At 50.0% G+C, this 21,267-nt stretch overlaps 6 protein-coding genes across 6 annotated transcripts; 2 read left to right on the top strand and 4 right to left on the bottom strand.

The window, feature by feature from the left end:
* Positions 1–1,181: 1,181 nt before the first annotated feature.
* On the top strand, positions 1,182–2,756 carry FIESC28_03265 (uncharacterized protein; the record flags this gene model as incomplete). Its single annotated transcript, XM_031157414.1, has 1 exon — positions 1,182–2,756. One exon carries the CDS (start codon positions 1,182–1,184, stop codon positions 2,754–2,756), a length of 1,575 nt encoding a protein of 524 aa, XP_031018546.1.
* Positions 2,757–7,930: 5,174 nt separating this feature from the next.
* On the top strand, positions 7,931–10,196 carry FIESC28_03266 (uncharacterized protein; the record flags this gene model as incomplete). Its single annotated transcript, XM_031157415.1, has 4 exons — positions 7,931–8,053; positions 8,104–8,213; positions 8,272–9,446; positions 9,496–10,196. 4 exons carry the CDS (start codon positions 7,931–7,933, stop codon positions 10,194–10,196), a joined length of 2,109 nt encoding a protein of 702 aa, XP_031018547.1.
* Positions 10,197–11,458: 1,262 nt separating this feature from the next.
* Positions 11,459–11,910, bottom strand: FIESC28_03267 (uncharacterized protein; the record flags this gene model as incomplete). The annotated part of the gene is made up of 4 exons (XM_031157416.1): positions 11,459–11,574; positions 11,628–11,739; positions 11,791–11,808; positions 11,866–11,910. The coding sequence occupies 4 exons, from the start codon at positions 11,908–11,910 to the stop codon at positions 11,459–11,461; spliced, it is 291 nt and encodes a 96-aa protein (XP_031018548.1).
* A 321-nt stretch (positions 11,911–12,231) lies between these two features.
* FIESC28_03268 (uncharacterized protein) lies at positions 12,232–12,747 on the bottom strand (the record flags this gene model as incomplete). Its single annotated transcript, XM_031157417.1, has 1 exon — positions 12,232–12,747. One exon carries the CDS (start codon positions 12,745–12,747, stop codon positions 12,232–12,234), a length of 516 nt encoding a protein of 171 aa, XP_031018549.1.
* Positions 12,748–13,433: 686 nt separating this feature from the next.
* FIESC28_03269 (uncharacterized protein) lies at positions 13,434–15,022 on the bottom strand (the record flags this gene model as incomplete). The annotated part of the gene is made up of 3 exons (XM_031157418.1): positions 13,434–13,750; positions 13,805–14,518; positions 14,572–15,022. The coding sequence occupies 3 exons, from the start codon at positions 15,020–15,022 to the stop codon at positions 13,434–13,436; spliced, it is 1,482 nt and encodes a 493-aa protein (XP_031018550.1).
* A 940-nt stretch (positions 15,023–15,962) lies between these two features.
* On the bottom strand, positions 15,963–20,563 carry FIESC28_03270 (uncharacterized protein; the record flags this gene model as incomplete). Its single annotated transcript, XM_031157419.1, has 2 exons — positions 15,963–17,132; positions 17,180–20,563. The coding sequence occupies 2 exons, from the start codon at positions 20,561–20,563 to the stop codon at positions 15,963–15,965; spliced, it is 4,554 nt and encodes a 1,517-aa protein (XP_031018551.1).
* Positions 20,564–21,267: the final 704 nt, after the last annotated feature.

Here is a 21,267-nt window from a genome sequence, read left to right on the forward strand (position 1 = left end):
TGAAATGACCACTTATAAGAGCATCTCAGGTAGCTGTTCTTGACCTCATCGGTCAAGAACCCAAACGGATCAGTCGTGGTCAGATCTCCGGCCCGCACGACGGTTGGGTCTGCGCGGAGGCCATCATTGTCTCGATTCTCGGCTGTAAGCCGCTCTAGTCGGCTGCGCCTGAAGATGAACGAGGTGCCCTTCGGAGGAAAGATACATTCATCACCTCGGTCGCGACAGCGCGTACAAGGCGGGCCACCTGAGTGGATACACTGCGGTTTGCACCAGAATCAGCGGCCGGACAACATACAGAAGGTTCAAGAGAATTGTGGGTATTTTACTTTGCGTTTCGACGAGCGACATGCGCCGCATGCTATTGACTTCTTCATCGCTGGTACTTATGGGGACGGGAAGCGGTTTTTTGTTCCTGAGGTTTGGCATCTAGCTGGTGATAAGATAGGTGGAGATAAGATAAGAGCTGGTACAGTGCGATAAGCGACGAGTAGTCACAGTAAAGGGTAGTGTACACCTGAACCCCTGAATCTTTGTATATTTTTTTGCCTGTGCTTAACTTACAGGGCTCTTCGATCAATCAACGCGCTGGAACATCGCTTATTTACAGGGCAGAATGCACTAAAAGTGGCTTCCCGTCATTCTTACAGGCCAATAGCCACTGAAAGCCTGAGAATCCGGAATAACAAGGGCCCGACTCAATTATACAAAGATACAAGGGTCCAGGTGTAGATATAGCTACCGGGATCTAAACAGAGGTATTTTCGAGATATATCTACTTTCAGTTACAGCTGTACGCACAATTCTCATATAGTGTTTTTTATTCCAAATCTCTTTGAAGGGTGATGGAAAGACATTGTTCGGCTACGATTAGCTAATTGTCTCCAGCCAAACATATTTGATGTGCAACAACAATCGCTGATTAAGGACAGTCAATAACCAATTTGTGGGAAAAAGAGGCTGGAGTCGTCTGCATGTGAAAAACTTAACTGATCTGTGACTCGTTCACTGCTGCCTAAATGAAATACTTAAAAGCACCCCGTACCCCGTCGGATCCAACATAACTTTCGCATTCAAGGCCACCCACACAAAAACAACAACTCTTGACCTCGACCTGATTCCCGCCTCTATTGTCAGATATCAGATCCTATCAGCCTGTGTTTGGATTCAAGAGTGCTACCATGGCTCCTCGTACCTTCTTGAGCCTCCCCCATGAATTACGACACATGATCTATCGCGAGTACTTCACTCTCGACAAGGGTTACGCTTTCCAACCTGGATCTGGCAGGCAACTTGGATCTGGTAAGCTGGGCACCTTCGATGGTGAACCTCTAGACCTAGCCCTTATGTACACCTGCCGGTTTATCGCTTCTGAGACCAAGGACATGCCTCTGACTTTCAACACTATATACTTCTCGACAGTTTATCGTCCCGAATGGCGTAAATGGGCTGGTCGCTTCGATTACCTGCTAAATTTCCAAGAGGAGCAGCGATTTGATCTGTTGATTCACATCAGCCAATTCCTCACACCAGAAATGTGTTCTGAAATACGCGCCCATTTCCCTTGGTTTGTTCCAATGCTCCGAGAGATCGAACGACAATCTCGCACCTATCGGATCCCCGAGAGACTCAGATACGGTTTTTCTTGGGATTTAATCGACACTCTCAACGCTCCCAAACACCCATTTGAGGGAACCCCCCCAACTAGATCAGCTCTCTGCTCTGCGACCGATTTCACCCTGCGACTACTCGCCGAGGATCCTAACCCAAGGCTCGCTCAAGAAGTCCAGCGTGCTACAGGAATATGGGGCCGCCCTACTAGATTGACTAGGTTGCTCGATGAAGCCTTCACCCCCTGGGATATACCGGAATGTCACGATCTCAACACTGCCGGTGAACGATTGGAAGACGATCGTATGTGGAGCACTATGAGCAGTTGGCGGCAAGAGAGAGAATGCAAAAAAGCATACCAATGCAAATTCCGCTTCTCCGCTGCTTCGGTTGCTGTCCGCTTTTTTAAGCACTTGCCTATTGACAAACGTCAGTGCATCAGGAACGTGGTTGTTCTCGAGGATCACATTGCCGCAGGCCAGCAAGAGCGCCATGCTGTCGGACTGATTCCTTTCTGCAAAGAGAATTCGCGGCTGAAGGTAGATCTTCGCCTCGACATGGTTGGGAACGTATTTCAGACCCATGCCCTAAACAGACATACCGACTTTTGCTATCTTCATACCCGTTGGGAAGATGATCCGTCTGATCTAATTTCTGAGTTTCTGGGTATGGATGTCTATGAGATCAGCAGTCGCTGGTTAATTGAGGCGTTAGCCTTGAAGGACGCTGGAATGCCCAGTGGCTCTTTTACTTTCACACTAGATGGGGGGTCTGCTATCAATCTATGTTCCGAAATCTTTCAACAAGATGTCCTTCGAAGCGTCTCTATATCGAAAGCAGCGGGTAGGTGCTTACCTTGCCCATCAGACACGGTTCCGAGAAACAACCTTCCGCGTTGGTTGAACCCTAGCTCTATACAGGCTTTTGAGCATTTGGTCAATCAGACGTCCTTCCTGTGGTCGAACTTCCACCCAGGTAGTGTGTGGAACGTGGATCAGCTAATCGCAGATCGTCCTGGATACAATCTGGACCAATGGAAGTATGATCTCTTTCTTCGACAAGGCTACAATGTTCCGGAATCTATCTACATCCCACCCACGGACTCGATTGTACTTGAAAATTTTGAGACGCGTCCTCTTCCCTAGCGTTCCCGAAACAGAACCGATTGATATCGAAACCGCTGGCGAACTGGACGGGAAGACTAGATGATCAGTACAGCACAAGATCAAAAGCCTGCTGATGCATCAACGGAAACAGATATTGGTTGAATGAAACTATGGATCCGGGACAGCCGCAGCTGAGGTTGTATCCTCATTAGCTGATATGTATCATCTGCTGTTGACATGTATACTTAGTATTTAGGTAAGTTGATCCCTCCTAATTACAGTCTGCATTGCTTACTCGGTACTAATACAATCTCAATCCATTTAACCCATCCTTGCATGTAGCAATCGAATTACTGTCTTCATCAGTTTGCCTCTTAATAGACATCCAGGCGAGCTACCCTCTGCCGCTGCCTCATTGCATCTTTGTGAGAGGCATGATACCAGAGGAATCAAGATAAGTATTGTTAGAACAGGTGACAGTTGAGCCCTATATTTCGACAGCCCAGTATACGGCAACATAGTTTGTAGTAGACTCTGCGTAATATAAGCTGTTCTCAGAGATACACTAGCGATTTGGTACCTTGGCCAGTTCAATCATTCTTCTCCAGCGTCATGAGTTTACATTTCTACACGTAGAGTAAACTGAGGTACTCTCATTGACAAAATACGACCATGTATCATAAGTCCCGCCATCTTACTCTATATGTCTATAATCCCAGACTCCAGAAACAATTCTAAGTCATTTATTTAAACATGCGACTTTTGTTAAACCGCCTGCGCTACCACCAATCCCACACGCTCCACCTCCTTAGTCTTTGCCTCATGCCTTAACCTCTCCTTCATTTCCGCCTGCCTGTTCAGAAAGCTCAGGTACGTTTGCCACCCGACTGCCACAACACCATGGAACAAAGGCCGCCAGTCAATGCTCAGAAAAGAAAAGCTAAAGGCTGTGACCATGGGCCATAACTTGCACGAGTTGACAATGCTCGTTGGAACCGTATCCTTGACACGTTCAATCGTGCCCGAGAGGTTTTCGCCAGATAGCAACGCTTGCGCGCCAAAGAAATATGTGTTGAAGATTGGTGTAAAGACGGCCTGACCCACGGCGACTTTTGTGGCGAGGGACAAAAGACGTGACGAGTAGTTGAAGTTATGGGAGAGGAAGAGGAACCTATTGGGTCAGTATCGCACTCACTCATCCGATGCTTATGAGAACTCACCATTTAAAATTGGGTATCGCAGCAACACCACCAATAATAGCGTTCCTCACTGTCCTTTGAGGATCATACTCATTATCGCTAACATACTGCGCACTCAGATCTGCTGCGATATAAATGACGATGGCTGTAGCAACTTGCGTCCTTAATGGATTCTTGGACTGCGCCCTCGCATACGCCTGCGCAGCGGTGGTAAGTGGCCCAAGACGCTGCCACAGCGGTAATGGCGCAACGGTGCTGGGGACAGGGATGGCCTCCTCTATTTTCTTTGACGACTGAAAGCGTCGCTGTAAGTGAGACAATTTAATATTAATATTTGAGGCGGGCCTTTTCAGGGCGGTACGCAAAAGATGTATCGTCATAGTGAGAGTAAATGTATATACGGATAATGATATAAAAATAAGGGATGCGACAGAAATTGAAGTTGTGAAACTGCGAAATTAAAGATGCGATTGTTAGTCTTAGGTAGTCTAGCATTTTTAGTCTGAGCGGCCGAACTCGGACGGCAAGGCCGAGGAAGGGAAGATCTTTCTTTAAGGTGCCTAGTCTACGCCCTTTCGGGTAAAGAGATCGATAAGATAGGGATGGGAGATCGGCATCTGTCGGCTATCAAGTGCGGAACTGGAAAAGGGCAAGTCTTGACGGTCAATTGAACAAGAATTAAAATAAATAGAATAAATAAGCATCTGCTAAAGACAAAGGAGATATCTTGAAAGAATGTTCTTATAACGCCGTTCCATGCATTTCTGTTTCTCTGCCAAACACTTAAAAGCACTCCTCTTCGTCTTCATCCAACAAGCACATTCCGCTATCACGTCCTCTACTCGGTCGCTTTCTGCTTAACCTTCTCGCGCCAGCACCAACAGAAGAGTCATATGGTCTCTTCACACTCAATTTCGTTGACGATACAGATCCAGATCCGGGTTCTGACTCACAAATGACACTCGTTTGCGCCTTGCTGTTCGGTGTCAAGAACTCTTGACTCATCTGCACGACCCGCTGGAGCTCCTCCTTCATTGAGTCAATCACCGCATTGGCCTTGGCCCTCTCCTCATCCATCTGACTCTTCAGTCCGCTATTCTCGACTCTCAGGCTACATATCGTTGTGTGCGCTGAGCGAAGAGAAGCGTTCACTCTGTCAATCTCACCGCGGTACTTGATCACGGTCGCGTCACCTGCTGCAAGCGCCGCTCCGTGTCGCTTGTTCAATTCAGCAACGTCGCGCAGCTTGGCTTCTTGTGCCTCCTTCACCTCGCGCTGAAGATCCGCTGAGCGCTGTAGCGCTTCGGATAGCCTCGTCTCCAGCTCCGCAATGCTATCCTCCTTGCGACTAAGCACCTTGCGCTTGACCTCCAGCTGCACGTTGTACTCATCCTCTGCGTCGTGCGCATCGCGCTCCATTCGCTCGACTAAATTCTCCAGCTCTGAGATGTCGCGCAAGTAACCATCCACCGCGCCTTTGAGTCTTGTGTTCGCTATTTCGAGTTCGCGGATTCGTGCAATCTTGTCGCTCATGAGTTTCTCCGCCTTCGTCATTTCTGCCTTTAGACCGTCCATGACGGTGACGCGCGCGTCGAGCTGCTTTCGTAGTGATTGCTCGATCTCGTGATACTCATCGATAGCATCCTCGTCTTGTTTCGCGCGCTTGGCCATGTCGCGCAAGCGTGTGAGCATGAGATCTAACACCTCTGCGCCATGGGAGGACAATGGGAGAGTAATTTCGCCGGGGGTTAGATACTCCAATTCTAAGCGGGCGGCGCGGAAGCCAGATGCAAGAGATGTGATCATGTCGCTTGCGTCTGAACCGTGGAAGCCAAGCTTCGTGATGGATGCGGTTAATTGTTGAAGGGCACATGCTCTGTCGGACATTGTGCGTAGCATGGCGTCGATTTGAGTCTCAAGTTGATGATGTGGTAATGTTGACTCTGACTCAACAGTTGGTTTGAACTCGGAGAGCTTGTCGGATAAGCGACTGCTGAGAGCATTGTATGATTCGAGCGTGTCAGTGAGTTTTGCGACCTCCAATTGCAGTGACGAGATCTCTTCTTCCAGTTGCTGCTGCTGAGGATCTGGCATACAAGCCTGCACACCAGCACTTGTCGTTGCTATGACGGGATCGGAAAACAAGGGTGTTCCAGGAATCGTTGGGCTTGTCGGAGGAGGCGTCATATCAATGAACGATGTGCTGGCTGCCTCTCTTGCCCTTGCTCTCGAAGGTGTGCTGCATACAAACTGCGCCATAGTCTCCTCTCCAAACTCATCCTCATCAGGTATCATATCCATGAACTCTGGTGAGAACTTCTCCCGTGCCGACAATGTCCAATTGTATCCTCTCTTCTCACTCAGAGAGCGCCCAGATCGCTTGCTCAGCTCATCCTGCAGGTCCTCTATCTGCTTTTCAAGGTCCCAAATGCGACCCGTGTCAACCACAATTGTCGCATTCTGTAACTCATAAATCTCGCGATCACGCGCCTTGAGCTGATCTCTAAGCTTCTCAATCTCCTCCTTGGCCTCGATTGATCGCCGTCTCTTTTCCTGCTGAATGACGTTCATTTCCTCGCTCAAGCCATTCCGGCGAATGCGTCTTTGAACACGGCCATCAAGAACTTGTCGCAGGGGAAGAAACGTAACATCGCCACTTTGTGGTAATGCGGGAGTTGAGCGGATGGTGCTTGGTGTGTTTTCCACAGGTGCAGAAGAATGACGGCGTCGCTTGGGTGTTGCGACAGAGAAGCGACCAACCATGGGGGTTAAACCACTGGATGAAGATGAGATACCTGGCTCTGAGAAGCGGACTTTTCTCTTTGAGATTGTTCTGGGTGTCTTGACTGGCATCGGAGAAGAAGGGATGTTGTCGCATGATGGCTCTGGCTTGATGATGCTGCGACGCGAGCGTCTTACAGCGATAGGGAGATTAAGGTCTTCCATGATGAGTTGACGATTAAATTTTAATTCACCACTTAATTGCAATAGTGTATGAGATTTAAGAAAGAGAAAAGAAGATATCCAGCATCAAAACAGAAATACAGTGGAAGCAATACATCAATTATAAAAACAACATAGACCTAAACAAACACAATCCCCTTGTCTCAAGACCCGGGCATGATGTTTACCTATTCCCCAATTCTTGCTAGCGTATCCCGTCGCAGAGAACAAGAGCCAATCGATTATTCAAGATGCAGGGTCTCACTAAACGGCCGGGTCTCTGGAGATGGAAGTGGAGGACCGTGAATTTGGGGCGTTGTTTTTGGTGTGAGAGGTCGCATAAATGGTCTGGAGAAATTCACGGTTGTTTTTGTTTGGATCCACAGACTTTATGGATTGGCGATATTGAAGGGGCAACGAATGTTATTATTTTGATCATCATTGGAAGAATATCTTGCTGTTGCGAATATCTATCGCGTTCGTGTTTAGTAACCTGATGGTTTGATAGTTTTTTTGTCGCGTCTAGGCGTCATCGTGCACCCGACACTATGGGTCATGGTCGGGTCAACCAGACCCCGGTCCGCTTTGACATGGGGCCACGGAGAATACTAGACACAACCGATATGGTTTTGAAGCTATTCAACCATTTGATTCCAGTATGATAACACACTGCGCTCCTCCGTCCACCAAGTGCTCGATAATAGAGACTCCTTTTCATGACCGTCGAGCACAGTTTACATACTCACTAGTCCTTTCAGTGTCTCCATCATGTCAGTTTAATTGCCTTTTCCAAGGATATGACAATCTGAATGATGTTATCTCGATCATCGCGATGGATCTTCCATGGTGTTTACTGGCACACCTCAATTTTTCGCTGACTAATGCCCCTCCATCCGTCACCGAGACTTCCTTCACCTTGAAGTTCCATCCAATGACTCTCCGATCTCCACCCGCTTCACTATCATTCACTCACTCATTCGCTCATTCATTCCTTTATGTACTTATTCATACATTTATAGCATGAACAAGTTTAATACATCTCATCACATACTTCTCGACCAGAGTACGGAAATGCCCACGCCCTCATCTTCTTCAAAGCACGTTAAATTCGTCGCCTCTGATCCATCTCGTGGGGGTCTTCCTGTAAAGCGTAAGCAAGTCCAGCACGCTTGCGCTTCATGTCGCAAGAAAAAGGTATGTCGCACCAACCTTACTCCAGGACCACGGAACTGATTGAGAGTTAGAGGCGATGTCTTCATGCTGAAAATGCTGTTGAGGATGATAACCTCTCGCCGCCAGGTGATGGTCAAGTCCCGGTTCAAGGTCAGAATGACACACAACAATCCCGGTCTGCGTAAGTGGAACCTTGGTCGATCTGGGTTGAGTAAAGGTCAACTAACTTTACGATTCAGATCTCTACCGTTAAATGTGCCACTCTCAACACGTACAGCGCTTCCAGATCACAACCATAATGCATCCCCGTCGTCGCGCCAGCAGCCATCGCTTCATCTTCAATATGGCACCGGTGTCACCGCCCCTGCCCCAGCGCCCCCAAGACGTGAATCAACAGGCACGTCTAAAGCTCAATCGTCATCATCCCGGTTCGTAGGCGATCTCAATCCGGAGGGCATGTTCATGGAGGCAACTGGCTCAGCATCAGTTCGCGAAACCTCTCAAAAGGGCGACGTGGGTATCTGGCTCTCATCGACCACCGCCAACAACGGGCCGCAGGGCCAAGGCGGTTCATCGTCGCAGTTCATCACGTCGAGGCCGCCGCCCATAATGGATCAGTTTTTACTCCCGTTTGTGAAAGAGCACTGTCTACCCTGTTTGCCGCCCGAGCACGACTTTCGCAAGCTGCGACGTCTGTACCTCGACAGAATTCACCCTATCTTACCCATCATCCCTGAATCAAGCTTAGATACTGCCTTGCCTTTAGAGGATGAGCCCGCGGCCATTGTTCTTCGCCAACTTGTGTGTCTGGCCGCCTCCACTGATCCCTCCATGTCGACATACCTGCACCTGCAGAACCGTGGTGACGAGCTATTGACTTGTCAGGACTTTATACAATCACTCTCCTCCGCTGTACGTGCCATTCTTGAGACGAGTATCATCACCGACAGAGTGCTTCACATCAGGGCTCTTGTCATGCTCTCGCTGTACACTCAGCCCAGCAGTTCCGAAGAAGCCGATCTTCCCGCTCAACTTGGGGGCCGTGCCATCCATCACATCCAGACTCTGGGCCTTCATCTTCTCAAGTACGACGCACCTAATTGTGAAGAGCTTGAGACCTTGTTCTGTGCGGTTTGGGCAGTCGATCGAATAAATGCTGCCGCCTATGGAAGACCTTGCTTGATGCACGAAAGAGACATCGGTGCCAATCTCGACGGATGTATCAAGAAAAGACCACCTTGTTTCCGACTTTTCCTCTCAGTGATCCAGTGGCTTGATCAAGTGATCGAGCTGTATCGTCCCGGGCCGAGTGCAGAGGCTTCAGGTCTTGATAAGATCGCCTACATCGATCTCCCCGTCCTAGAAGCCATGATTGTCAACGCCGATGCCCTCAAAGTCCCAAGCCCGCTCATCGGTTCGTCGAAACCCATTCCCTCGCTCAAATTCCATACTAACAAGCACAGCAACAATTGAAACCTTCTACCACGCTGTCATTATCCTATCATGCCGTCTCCCTCGCCCTGGCACACTCACAGCAGCATCAACTCTACCACCCCCATCTGCAAATGCCCGCCGTTCTCTCGCAGCCGAACGTATCGCTTGCGCCGTCCTCCGTGATCATCTGAGCCCCATGCCCGTCGTTCCCTACGCAGTATGTCTCGCATTGAGCGTTGAGTATCGCAAAATGCGTCACAGTCGCTTGCCCATGTTCCGCGCCCGCGCCATGCATGCTTTTCGTCGCAACTGTGAAATGCTTCGCAAGTTCGGTGATTACTTCTGGAGTGCCAATGTGGTAGCTGGTCTGGGTGAAAGAGTGTTGAAAGAGATGGAACGCGCTGCTAATACTTTGACCCGGGAATCGACACCCCCTACAACGCACGAGGGAACGCCCAATTCGGTGCCCTCGTCTTTGTCGCAACCTGCTCCTCGACCACCTGAGTTTCCTGTTTCAGTGCCGGTTGCCAACCCCACCATGATCAACTCAGTCCCCAGCGTGGAACAGCCCGTCGACTTTTCACTCATCGATGCTATCTCTGGGGCCGATGTTTTCGGGGCCATAGACCCTAGCTTCAACCTGAACGCAGTGGAGGATGCACTGGAAGCGAATCTTGACATAGGATTGCCCATGAACTGGGTTGACTGGGGACAGTACGCAACGCTGTGATAGGTCAGTCTATTACAGTGAACCACTACGGTGATACTTCGTCAGCACCAGTACCTGACAACCGGTCACTAGGCCGCGTAGGATCTTGTCTCAGAGTCGCTGCATACCTATGATTTGTGGCGATATGGGCGATAAAGAGGCATCATCCAACGAGACTCCTTTCATCGTCTCGCGGCTATATCGTCGTGGCGTCTTTCTGACCACCCAGCTATGATGGCATTGAGTAAGACGCCAGCGCAGCTTACCGTCAGTAAGCAAGCGATCGCCCACGATTCAACTATAAGAATAGCCAGTTCTCCTCATGAAGACTCCTGATTCTTCACATTACCTACACCATGATGCGAAAATATCGGTCAATCAAGCACCCTGACATTGAGACTATCGCCCTTCTTCTAAGCGATCAGCGGAACAATGCGAGCAAAACGCACGATAAGATTCCGGTATCGAGCACCCACCGTCTAAAGCTTTTTAAAGTGGATCGGGAGAGATTTGGGCAAATATGCGGCCTAGTTAGTAGGGACATGAGGCTCATCGGTTGTTGCTCGCCGTGCTGTCTATAATGATAGCCGCAGTGAGCTACACTACAATGAGATGGCGAACCAAGCGAGACGCGACAGCGAACCGGCGATTGAAAAGTTTGATACAGTTGAAGAGAAACGCAAGAACGCATCACACGGAGATTTACAAAGTAATATGTAATTGGAGGTCGTCTTGAAAGGCTTTAACGACGAAAGACCTTGGCTAACGCTTACATTGTTCAGATAGACATTGGCGCAGTTATTGAGAGAAGAGGACCAGGGTTTTATGGCCTGGAATTATATTATACAATTTCTCCATTGTGACGTAGCATAGCCACTGGATCTGTGCAGTGAAGGTTGCGCTACGAGTTTCGCGTAGCACTTCAAACTATAAGCTCGGCCTCGACACATCTCGTTTACCTCGATTTACCAGCTCCTTGACCACGTAGAAAAGGGAGGACACCGGATTCGTTGCAGCCGTTGTAACCGCTGGAGGGATCGATCGTATTGATATCGTATTTAGCGCTCTTTGTCCGCTGGGCGTACTTATGCTTCCTTATTCTCAACTTCTAATGCATCCTCCTCTCAACCCATATTTCCATCTCTTCAATCAGCATGTAAAAGACCTGCTTTTTCTCCTTCGTTCTTGGCGTACATCCTGGTCGCGGAGGGAGTATTGGTCGGTAATTGGGGGTATCATAACTTCGTAATCCAAACAATCTATCTTTGTCGCATCACATCGCATCACTTCCTGGGCTTGTCGCCCGGAAACTCTGTTGGCTTTCCTCGGAATTGGTTCTTCAACTCGTCGATAAAGTGCTTCGCGAAACGTTCATTCCTGCTACCCGAATTCGGGTCCGCTGTGGTCAATCTCGTCAGCCTAATCCAGGCTCCCCTCGAGCTGCCAACATACCAGTCGCTTCACCAGGGGCCAAGGGTTCGTGAGGGTTTCGGCCGTATTGCTTCTCGTGTATCGTTTTGTGTATGCGGCCTACAGCGCGGTGGAAGCCAGGTTGGCGGAGGATCTGAGGCTGTTAGCGACAGCGAGAGGGAGCGTGGGACGAAGATTTGCGTACGGATGCGATGATGTGGTCCTGTAACAGCAGGTGTTAGTATTTGCGATAGAGAGATAAGGAGTAAAATGGGCCTACCTCTAGGGACTGAACAGCGCGAAGAATCCACCAGTGCGCGGCCATTTTGGTAGGATATTTATGCTGATGCTGATGCTGATGTTGAGTTTAGCGAATTGCAGCCAGCAGACGAGGCTTGTAATATACAACTGTAATTGATGGAGGGGTCGTGGCGAGGATTACAAAGACCCTTCCTGCATGGTTGATTGGTGGCAGTGGAGGTTACCCTGAATTATTAGGTTCATATCATGGCTACGAATTGACAAGCACTTGCATCCATTAAAACATTCATTCTCGTATCGCTCATGTTATTGTTCTTAAAATATGAATCAACTTTTTATTTATAGACATTAATCATTCCATTTTATTCATTCAGGAGCCCCAGATTTACTGGAGGTACTGGCCCATGAAGGCACCAATGTAGTCCTGCTTGCCCAGCTCAACACCCTCCTTTCTCAAGATAGCGTAGGCGGTGGTAAGGTGGAAGAAGACGTTGGGAATGCCGTAACCCTGAACGTAGTCACGGCACTTCATGTCGGCGCTCTTTCCAGGTCCGAGGCCAATGGTGACGACCTCAGCAGCGCGCTTCTCAACGAGCTCCTTGTCGGCCTTCTCAATAACGTCGAGGGCCTTGGCAATGAGAGCGTGGTACTGCTCGAAGTTGGTGCACTCGTCGCGGGACAGGCTGAGGGGCTCAGTGCCGGTAGTGCGGGCGACGATCTTCTGGGCGGTGTCGACGGTGAAGAAGACCTGGAAGTTCAGGTCGAGCATGTCGGGGGCCAGCTTGGCATTGGGGAAAGAAGAGGCATTGGCGTGAGACTCGGCCTTCTTGAGGATGTTGGAGAGGGAGTTCAGAGCCTCCTTGGTGTGGAGGATGGCAGCGTCGTAGAGGGTGTAGCTCATGATGGGCGATTGTTTGGAGTGTAGAGTGGTATGGATTGGGTATGGTAAGGAATTGCGTGCTTGAGTTAAACTATTAGAACATATCTAGGCTGAGAGTATATACATATATATATACCTATCCCTTCTCAACTACTCTTCTTCCTTCTCCATGATGCCCCTCCTCTTCTGCCACGTCCTTCTGCTCCACTATTGCTTCACCGCCCATGCTTCAGGTGAAGTGAACTTGCTAGATGCTTCCCTACGTATCAGATTAGTAATTCATTGCTGGATCCATTCGTAGTAATTACGTGGAGACACTGAATCGTGACGGCAAGCTTCGCTGCTACGCTACAATACAGGATGCGTGTCAACTGAGTGGATTACGGATCATCGGTTGCCGATATCCGGTCCGACGAAGCGAGTGGGATATATCCGGACAGGGAACTTGTGTAGTGTATCAGAGGCGAGGTTTAAGGTCAAAGATCATGTCAATTGAGGTGATGTGATAGGACAGGCTCGGTTGAACTGCCGACATGACACGATCTTACTACCGATGAAACACCATGCAGAATCCTTCCTTCCTTCCTTCTTCAGTCACAGTAACAGTAACAGTCTCACTTGTCAAAACAGCTTACAAACCATCTTTCATTAAAGTCCGCAGTCCGCAATTTGAGCTACAATGCTTACAAACCCTTTTCCCCTCATATTCAGAACCCTAAGACCCTGTTGGCACTCTCCACCGCCTCCTTCTCCCCCCTACTCCTCAAACTCTCCATCTCCAACTCCTCAAGACCCATCGCTCTTCTTCCCGCCCCGTCCCGGCGGAAAACGTCCTCCGTAGGTCGACCCACATGCTCCGCTTCCCCCGCGCCGCCAGGGAAATCCGGGCCCGGTGTGCCCCGCCTGAACGCCTCTCGTTGCCGGACCATGTACTCTGCGTTCTGTTCTGTGATGGGACACACGGGGATGTACAGGACACTTGAATCTGACTTTCCCGCGTGTACCTTGTCAACTGCGTGGATCGCTATAGTGCAATTGTTAGCAACGGGTTAATCAATGACCAGAGAGAAAAACTTACTGTCGCAGTGCCATGCTACAAAGTCGCCAGGCTGGATCTCAGGAACATGCACCATACTTCTTTCCAGCTCCAAGTGAGGATGTAGCTCATCCGTCAGCTCTTGTCCCGTTCCTGGTGTCGCACCTTGCAACTCGCTATCCATCTCCCCTCCCATAAACTCCCAGTTATCCACTCCCAAAAAGTCGCTTGCGCTCATGTTCTTCACACGAAAGAAGGGCCGCAAGAGAACATAAGCCATGGAAAGCTTCACAAGCGGGTTGACTAGTAACGTTCCCTCGCCAGGCTTGGTGTGACTCATGCTCATCCAGCCCTGCCACATTCTAAACATTGAGCATGCACCAAGACCATCGTAGCGATTATTCACGGCATGCACACGTCCACTTGCATCCCAAGGATCGTACTCGTTCCATCTTCCTGTCAAGATAGCATCGTACACGCCTCCACGGCCGTAGCCTTCCAGTTCCCAACGCTCTACGCTTCCGCCATCGATGTGCGGCCCGAGAGCAAAGGAAGCGTCGCCCGGCTGGCGGATGCGCAGCCTGTCAGCATAGCTGAAGGGCTGAGATAGAGAAATGGGAGTGTCGGGGTTCGAATTGTGCCATAGAAGGGACATGAGACGTTGTTGAACGTGAAGGAAATTGGGATGGGAGCGTGCTTTGAGTTGAGGGGCGGACCAGTAAAGTTCGTAGACTTGAGGATCATGAGAAGGGAATGCTGCAGTCTCTATGTTAGCAAGCGCTATTATGAATGATGCAAAGGGATTATACCTCTCGTAGAAGGGTTCTTGCGAACGTAGTCCTCAACCTCACCCTTCCACGCCCTCGCCTCGTCCTCCGGAACAACGCCCTTAATAACGACAACACCTCTTTTCCGAATCTCCTCTTTCAAGGAACCTGCGCTTCGCTCAAACTCTTTGTAGTCAACTTGCGGAATTACACTCGGTCCTTTCTTCGCAACGACATCATTCTCCTTGCGAAGTTCTCGTAGTAACGCTTTCCAGCTCTGCTCGATCTGTTCTTCCCGACCTCTAACAAGATCAAGTTTTCGTACGCGGAAGCGATCTGGTAGCGGTTCTCTTTGAGCACCCGAGAGGGAAGTAAAGGCATCTGAAATGTCACCTTCTTTCTTAGCAGCAGCTGCTGCGACAGCCATGTTTCGCTTCAAGCCCAGACTGGGACTGGGAGCAGCCTTGCATCTGGCTAATGAAGCACGCAGCATGGTGAAGGAAATTGTATAGAAAATTAAACAGTGGAACGCGAAGAAAATGATGAGTAGTAGAGTGAACTGAACCGAATTGAACTGCTGACACTCGGTCGCAGTGTCGCATCTTATATTCTCGTCATGAGGAGAGTACGGCCCTTCCCCATTAGGAAAGTCCGCCTACGAGGGAGAAATGTTTAATTGATAGTCTCCAGCTTCGGAGAATTTCCCAGTTTTCGTTCTCGCTCGCTACTGTGTGACATACTTCTTGGCGTTGTCAACGCGGGGGTTTTACTTTCCTTCTAACGATCATATGTCGCCATGGCAGTTGTAAGCGAGTAGTTCTTTGATCAGCTTGCATCAATCCTTGACAACCTTGGCATTAAAGCTATCACTTAGAAACTTTCGGAGGACGCTCTAACATCATAAAACTGATTAGACGGCGACTTTACTCGTCTTGATCAATTGTAGCGATCGTGTACCTGACGCTACTGAGACTCTACAGTGCACTACAGTACTTGATATTCGAGGCCACCAACAACCGAACCCACTCATCGTCATGCCTCACTCTCATTCGAAAGTCGGGCTCTCACGGTGTGCAAGAACAATGCCGAGTATTGAAAGCAGACGACCGTTCATGATAATTCATCACTGCGTTGCAATGGCAGCAAATGTCAAGTGAACCAGTAGAATACCCAAGTCAATTCCCCTCGAATGCTTTGCTTCCATCCACGCCTCGAGTAATAGTAAAATAAAAATAGACAGGAAATAATACCTATACCGAACGGGTATTTTATACAAGACACAAATGAACAAATACCCCAGACTCATGCCAGGTAACAAACACAACAAAAAAGAACACCCTAGCTCCATATATGATTAATTCCTCTCTTTTTGTTCATGGCTTTCCCTTGCAAATCCATCGACCTGCCCCCAACTCCTACGCTTGCTTTGCTTTTTAATCGATATCCCCTAAAGCCCTCTTCATCCGCTCTTTCAAATCCCTGTTCTCCATCTCTAGACCACCTAGTCGTTGCCTTGCGGCATGCCGATCTTGGTTTCGTCCTTCGCGCTCCATCTTGAGCTTGTATTCCATGTCGCGGAGGCGGAAGAGCCATCTGTTGTCATTGTTGGCACCCCCGCTACCATTGTTGTTCTCTTCGTTCAGGGCGGTCATGTCTCGTAGACCTAGGCCACCTGCCGAAGAGCCTGGTAGAGCGGTTGTTGTATGTGCTCTTGTCAAAGTGGAGGAACGTGATTTGGAGCGGCTGGTGCGATCGCGGCCTTGTTCGCCGGGACCGCGAGGAACGGAAGGTGATGGTGAGTGGGGGACAAGAGCATCCGAACTGTCTCTTGAAGAATAGGCTGCGCGCGCTCGCACGTCATTAGCTGTGCGTAGAGTAGTGTTCTCAACCTTGAGTTGGCGGTAGGCCTCTTCCAGACGGTTGTATCGAGAATCGTGACTTAACGAGCCCGAAGAGATGGAGTTCCTAACCATAGTTTCCAGTCGATCCAGCTTCTTGGTGCGCACTTCAAGATTGCTCTCAAGAGTCTGATACTCCCGGTGTAGATCTCGTTCCACGGACTTGATGCGCGTCTCGAATGATCCGACCATGTTCTCGATGGCCTTGATAGCAGCCAACAGGTTCTTTGAGAAACTGGGCAATCGGTTGGCAATGACCTCAACCGATGGCAGGACTTGACGGTCGATGAGTGAGTTGCCGTTAACCCACTCCCTGCCACACAGATGGCTAAGCTTATGCCACAGTTGCAGCAACAGCTCATTGCGTTCTTGTAATTGATCGCGGGCTGTCTGTTCGAGCACAGCAATCCTCCTGCGGTCCTGACTCTTGTTGGTCTCCAACTCAGCAATGCGGACATCCTGACTGCTCGCAGTGCGGGTAAGATGCTGATGTGACTTCTGGAACGTGTCATATTGCGACTTTGTGTTTCGATGAGCGAGACGCTCCTTGTCGAGTAGCTCAGCGAGTTTGCGGCTTTCCAGAGCATGCGACTCGAGCAGAGAGTCACGTTGCTTGATAATACGATCCTTCTCCACCAGCGCTGCCTTGCTGGCGTCGAGATCTCGAATTGTGTTCTCAAGCTCGCGTTGTAACTTGGCAATGGACTGTAAAGCGTTAGTCGACCTTCTTCGCCAACAGACAAGCAACATACCTTGAGGAGAGAAGATCGGGTACCGTTGAGATCACCCAGAGCTTCACGAAGGTTATTCTCAAGCTCCATCAGCCTCTCCTTCCACTCCGTCGCCTCAACCTCCCTCGATGTCAGGTTCTTACGTAGACGACGAGCCTCGTCCTTGGCTGCTGAAGCCTCCCGGTTAAGCTCGTTAACGAACTGCTGTACCTCTTCCTTCTCTTGATCCGCCACAATCTCCCGCTGGTGTCGTTCTTGCTGCAGACGGTTGTCCAATTCCTTAACTCGTTCCTTTTCTTCACGTATGCTCTGCTCAGCGTTGGCAACGGCAGCTTCGAGGTCTCCAATCCGAATCTTGTCGGTTTCCTGCTCTTCCCGTAAGAATGCAATCTCTCCCTGAGAGGATTCCTGCTGCACAGAGAGTCGCTGGTTTTTATCGTTGGATTCCATGAGCTTCTGCTCCAAATCTTCAAGCTCCTTGTTGGACGAGTCCAACTCCTGCTCGAGCTGCTGGATTCGTCGTAGCTTGTTCTCCTGATCATCTTCAAGTCGTATCAAGGCCTCGCTCATCTTGCGCATCTCTTCCTGTAAGGCGTCAAAGTTTTCTGAGCGGTCTTGAAGATCAGCCTGCACTCGCTGCATCTCTTCGGCTTGTTGATCGGCTTCTGCTTCCAACGCATCAATCTCTTCTTGTGCCTCCTTCCTTAGTGACTCGAATTCGTTCTCCATCTCGCTTTGCTCGCGGAGCGCTTCGTCACGTTCAGATTGCAGGGCGACAAGATCATTCATGGCATTGTTGAGATCCTCCTGGAGTGCTAACGCTGCATCTTCAGCTTGTCGCTTACCGTCCACAGCCGTCTCAAAGTCCTCCATGCAGATCTCAAGTTCGCGCTGCAGCTCTTGATTCTGCAGCTTTACCTCGCTGATCTTGTCGCGCATCTCGGCCATCTTATTCTCAAACTCCTCTCGTTCGGCTTCCTCCTCAATCTGTGTCCGTGTCTTGAAGCTTCCGCGAGACTGGGGCCTATCGCCGCCGCCAACCTGCGAAGCTGATCGTTCAAGAAGACTATCAATGGTTGAGGGAGCTGGCCGACCTCGTCGCTGAGCCATTTTGAGATCCTCAATCTCCTGGTAGAGGCGCTCCTTCTCACGGTTCCTCGAGGTCAGCATGGATGTCTGCGCACCAACCTCACGTCTTAGTTCGGCGTTCTCATGACGTAGTTGCTCGCTCTCTCGACGCAGTTCGTCAACAAGGGTAGTAGCCGAGCTGAAGTTGCCGTTTGAACTCTCCATATCGCCCGATAGACCAGATATAGGTCGACCTTCCGACATGGTGCCATCCCGGTGCTTTTTGGTGATGTTGTAGATGTTCGTTGTGTGATGCATGCCTCCCTGTCCACCAGACAAGTCCTGCTTGAGCTTAAATACCTCCTCTCTTAGCCTTTTATTCTCATCGTCGGCCTGTTCCCTGCGGGCGGTTTCTTGCTCGAGGAGGTCTTTCCATACATCAGCCTCCTCTTGTCGCTCCATGTTGTCGCTCGAGCGTTCGCCTAGCGACCTGACGATGTCTGCAAACTTGCGCCTCTCATTCTCTTTGGTTAAGCTTTCCGACCGTAGCCGCTCGATTTCGGTAGCGTATTCTTCGACGCGCTCCCGCAGGAAAATAAGCTCTTCCTCCCGCTCTTGAGCCTCCTCCTCTCCCATTCGGGCCGTCTGGTCCGTCGATGATGCACCACTGTGCGCTGTGCTTGGTCGCTCCCCTTCGTCCCTCACTTGCTTCTCCAACTCTTTGACCCTCCTTCGCAGAACCTTATTGTCGCGCTGTAACACAGCAAGGCCAGTTTTAAGGTCGACATTTTCCGAGATCATTTCTTTGATACCCTCTTCTGAGAGCTTGTCAAGGCGATCGCTCAAGAACATAACTTTGAGCTTGAGATCGAAGTTCTCCTTGGACAGCCGTTCAATTGTGCTGCTCTGCTCCTTCAGTGTCAAGTTCCTACCGGATCTAGCCGTATTCACTGAGCCCATGGCAATTGAAGCGGGCTTTTGGGGAGTTTCCAGACCACCTTTGAACTTGTACTCCTTAGCTAAAGATTCCGGTACCTGGACGTTTCTAACATGTCGTGCGATAACGGTATCTGTGGGTGCTGTGGTGAACCCTTCCTTAGAGGGCTTTGGTGTTGAGAGCAAATCTTGTTGTCGCGGCCGTTCGGGACTATCGACTTCGGGTAGCGGCTCGAGTTGCGGTAGTGAGTTGTCAGTGTAGTCCTCGGCGCCAAAGGCTGACCCAACACTGCCCATGCTTCCAATGCTGATGGACCGTAACATTGGGTTGCTTGGATTCCGTAGCATGCCCATTGCGGGAACGGCGCCTCCGGATTGGAGAGCGTAATCAGTGCCGAGACCAACAGTCATGTCGCTGCCTTCATGAGATTCGGGATTGGTTGCGAATGACGATGTCGACGATCGCTGGCTTCCAAAGCGACTGCGCAGATATTTGGGTCGATTGCTTCGTTGTGATTGTCCATGCGTGCTGCTGACATCAACCTGTTCGGATTGCGAATGTGTTCTCGACAAATGGGGATCGTTATCGCCAGTGCTAGACACTTGTGAGCTCTCCTGTTCGGTCTCCTGATTCTCGCTTTCGTCGTAGTTTGCGCTGCGATCCTGTGTCCGCTGGCTTGCCATGCTAACAGCGCGCGAAATAGTTCTCCTAGTGGCCGCAGCGGTAGGTGAAGAAAAGTTCTCGAAGCCAGAAGTGTTTATAGACGAGCTCGTCACATCGTGGTCTTCCTCGTATTCTTGCGGCGATTGCAGCTGTTGTGATTGCTGCCGTTGCTGAATTGGCTGAGGGGCAGGCTTTTTCGTGGGTGAGTCGAACTGGAACGTATCGTCAATACCTCCCTCCTTATTTGTGTGAGCAGTGGGAATAGGCGACAGGGCAGGCAAAAAACTAGACTCCACGTCTCCCAGGTGGCGTCTAACGTCCTCCTCGGTTAATGAATCGTCATGGGCACGGGTAAGATCGTCAAAATAGCTAGTTTCAGGGGCTGAACGTCCAGGGCGTTGCAGCATAGACTCTTCATGAGTTGTCGGGGGGTTGCTGTGGGAGTTTGTCGGGGTTCGAGTTTTTGCATGTGTGTCGTCAATGTTTATCGCAATATCATGGGGAGATGGCGCTTCGATTGACTCTGTCGGTTCTGATTCTTGACCCTGGATTTGCGAAGTATCGGCGACTGTATCATCTATCATGTCTGATGTCTCAGTGGACTCGTGGAGGTCATCGCTATGTGAGACGCGATGGGCCGTCTGTGGGCGCGACCCGTCGTTGCTGTTGTTAGCTGGGCCTGGAGTAGATGGTTGGCTGCTGTGGCCTTGGTCGTGGTCTTGCTCATCGTTGGCCATGATGCATTGCGGCGACCGCGATGCGTGGCTGTCTGTGGTTGGTGGTTATCAACGCAATGCAGTGTCGAAGGGAGGGAAATAGAAGTGGAAATGGTCGGGTATTGGGATGGATCTTGGGTCCCCTAGCCTTGGACAGAAGTGCTGAATATTATGCCAGCTTGGGCGTCACCTCTCACTAAACAGAAAACCTGACAGGACCCGACAGCGCTAAATTAGCATCGAGCTCTCGGCGCCGTTGGATAGGTAGTTGATTGTGCCCGCCAATGAAATATTCTCATTCGGTGTTGACTCTGTTTAGCGGCACGAGGGGAAACAGCGGGGCTACCTCGTGGCTGGTTCAGTAGCTGGCTAAGACTGGTTGCTGGGGACAACGTTTGCCAGCGCAGAGCAGTTAGGTCTCTGATTCAAATGGTGTTGAAAGTAAACTTAATATCCCTTGTGAGTAATAAATGTCGAAAGTACTCCTGCAAGCAAGAATATTTTCAGAGATAATAGTAGATAAAGCTGAAACGATTACAGGTATCCCTCGACAATGCGTGTCGCAGTGGCATATGGGGTAACAATCGGGGAAGAAAATACGAAGTACAGCACTCACAATGTATCCAAAGTACAGGGTATATCGCAATGGTTCTGTGGTTTTACACAGTGGATGCTTATGACCGTATCGGAAAATTACTCTACAGTTCCAACATTCACATGCCAGA

The sequence above is a fragment of the Fusarium coffeatum genome (genome assembly GCF_003316985.1).
Source record: "Fusarium coffeatum strain FIESC_28 chromosome Unknown BRIP53273_contig_69, whole genome shotgun sequence".
In the NCBI taxonomy this organism is placed as follows: Eukaryota; Fungi; Ascomycota; class Sordariomycetes; order Hypocreales; family Nectriaceae; genus Fusarium; species Fusarium coffeatum.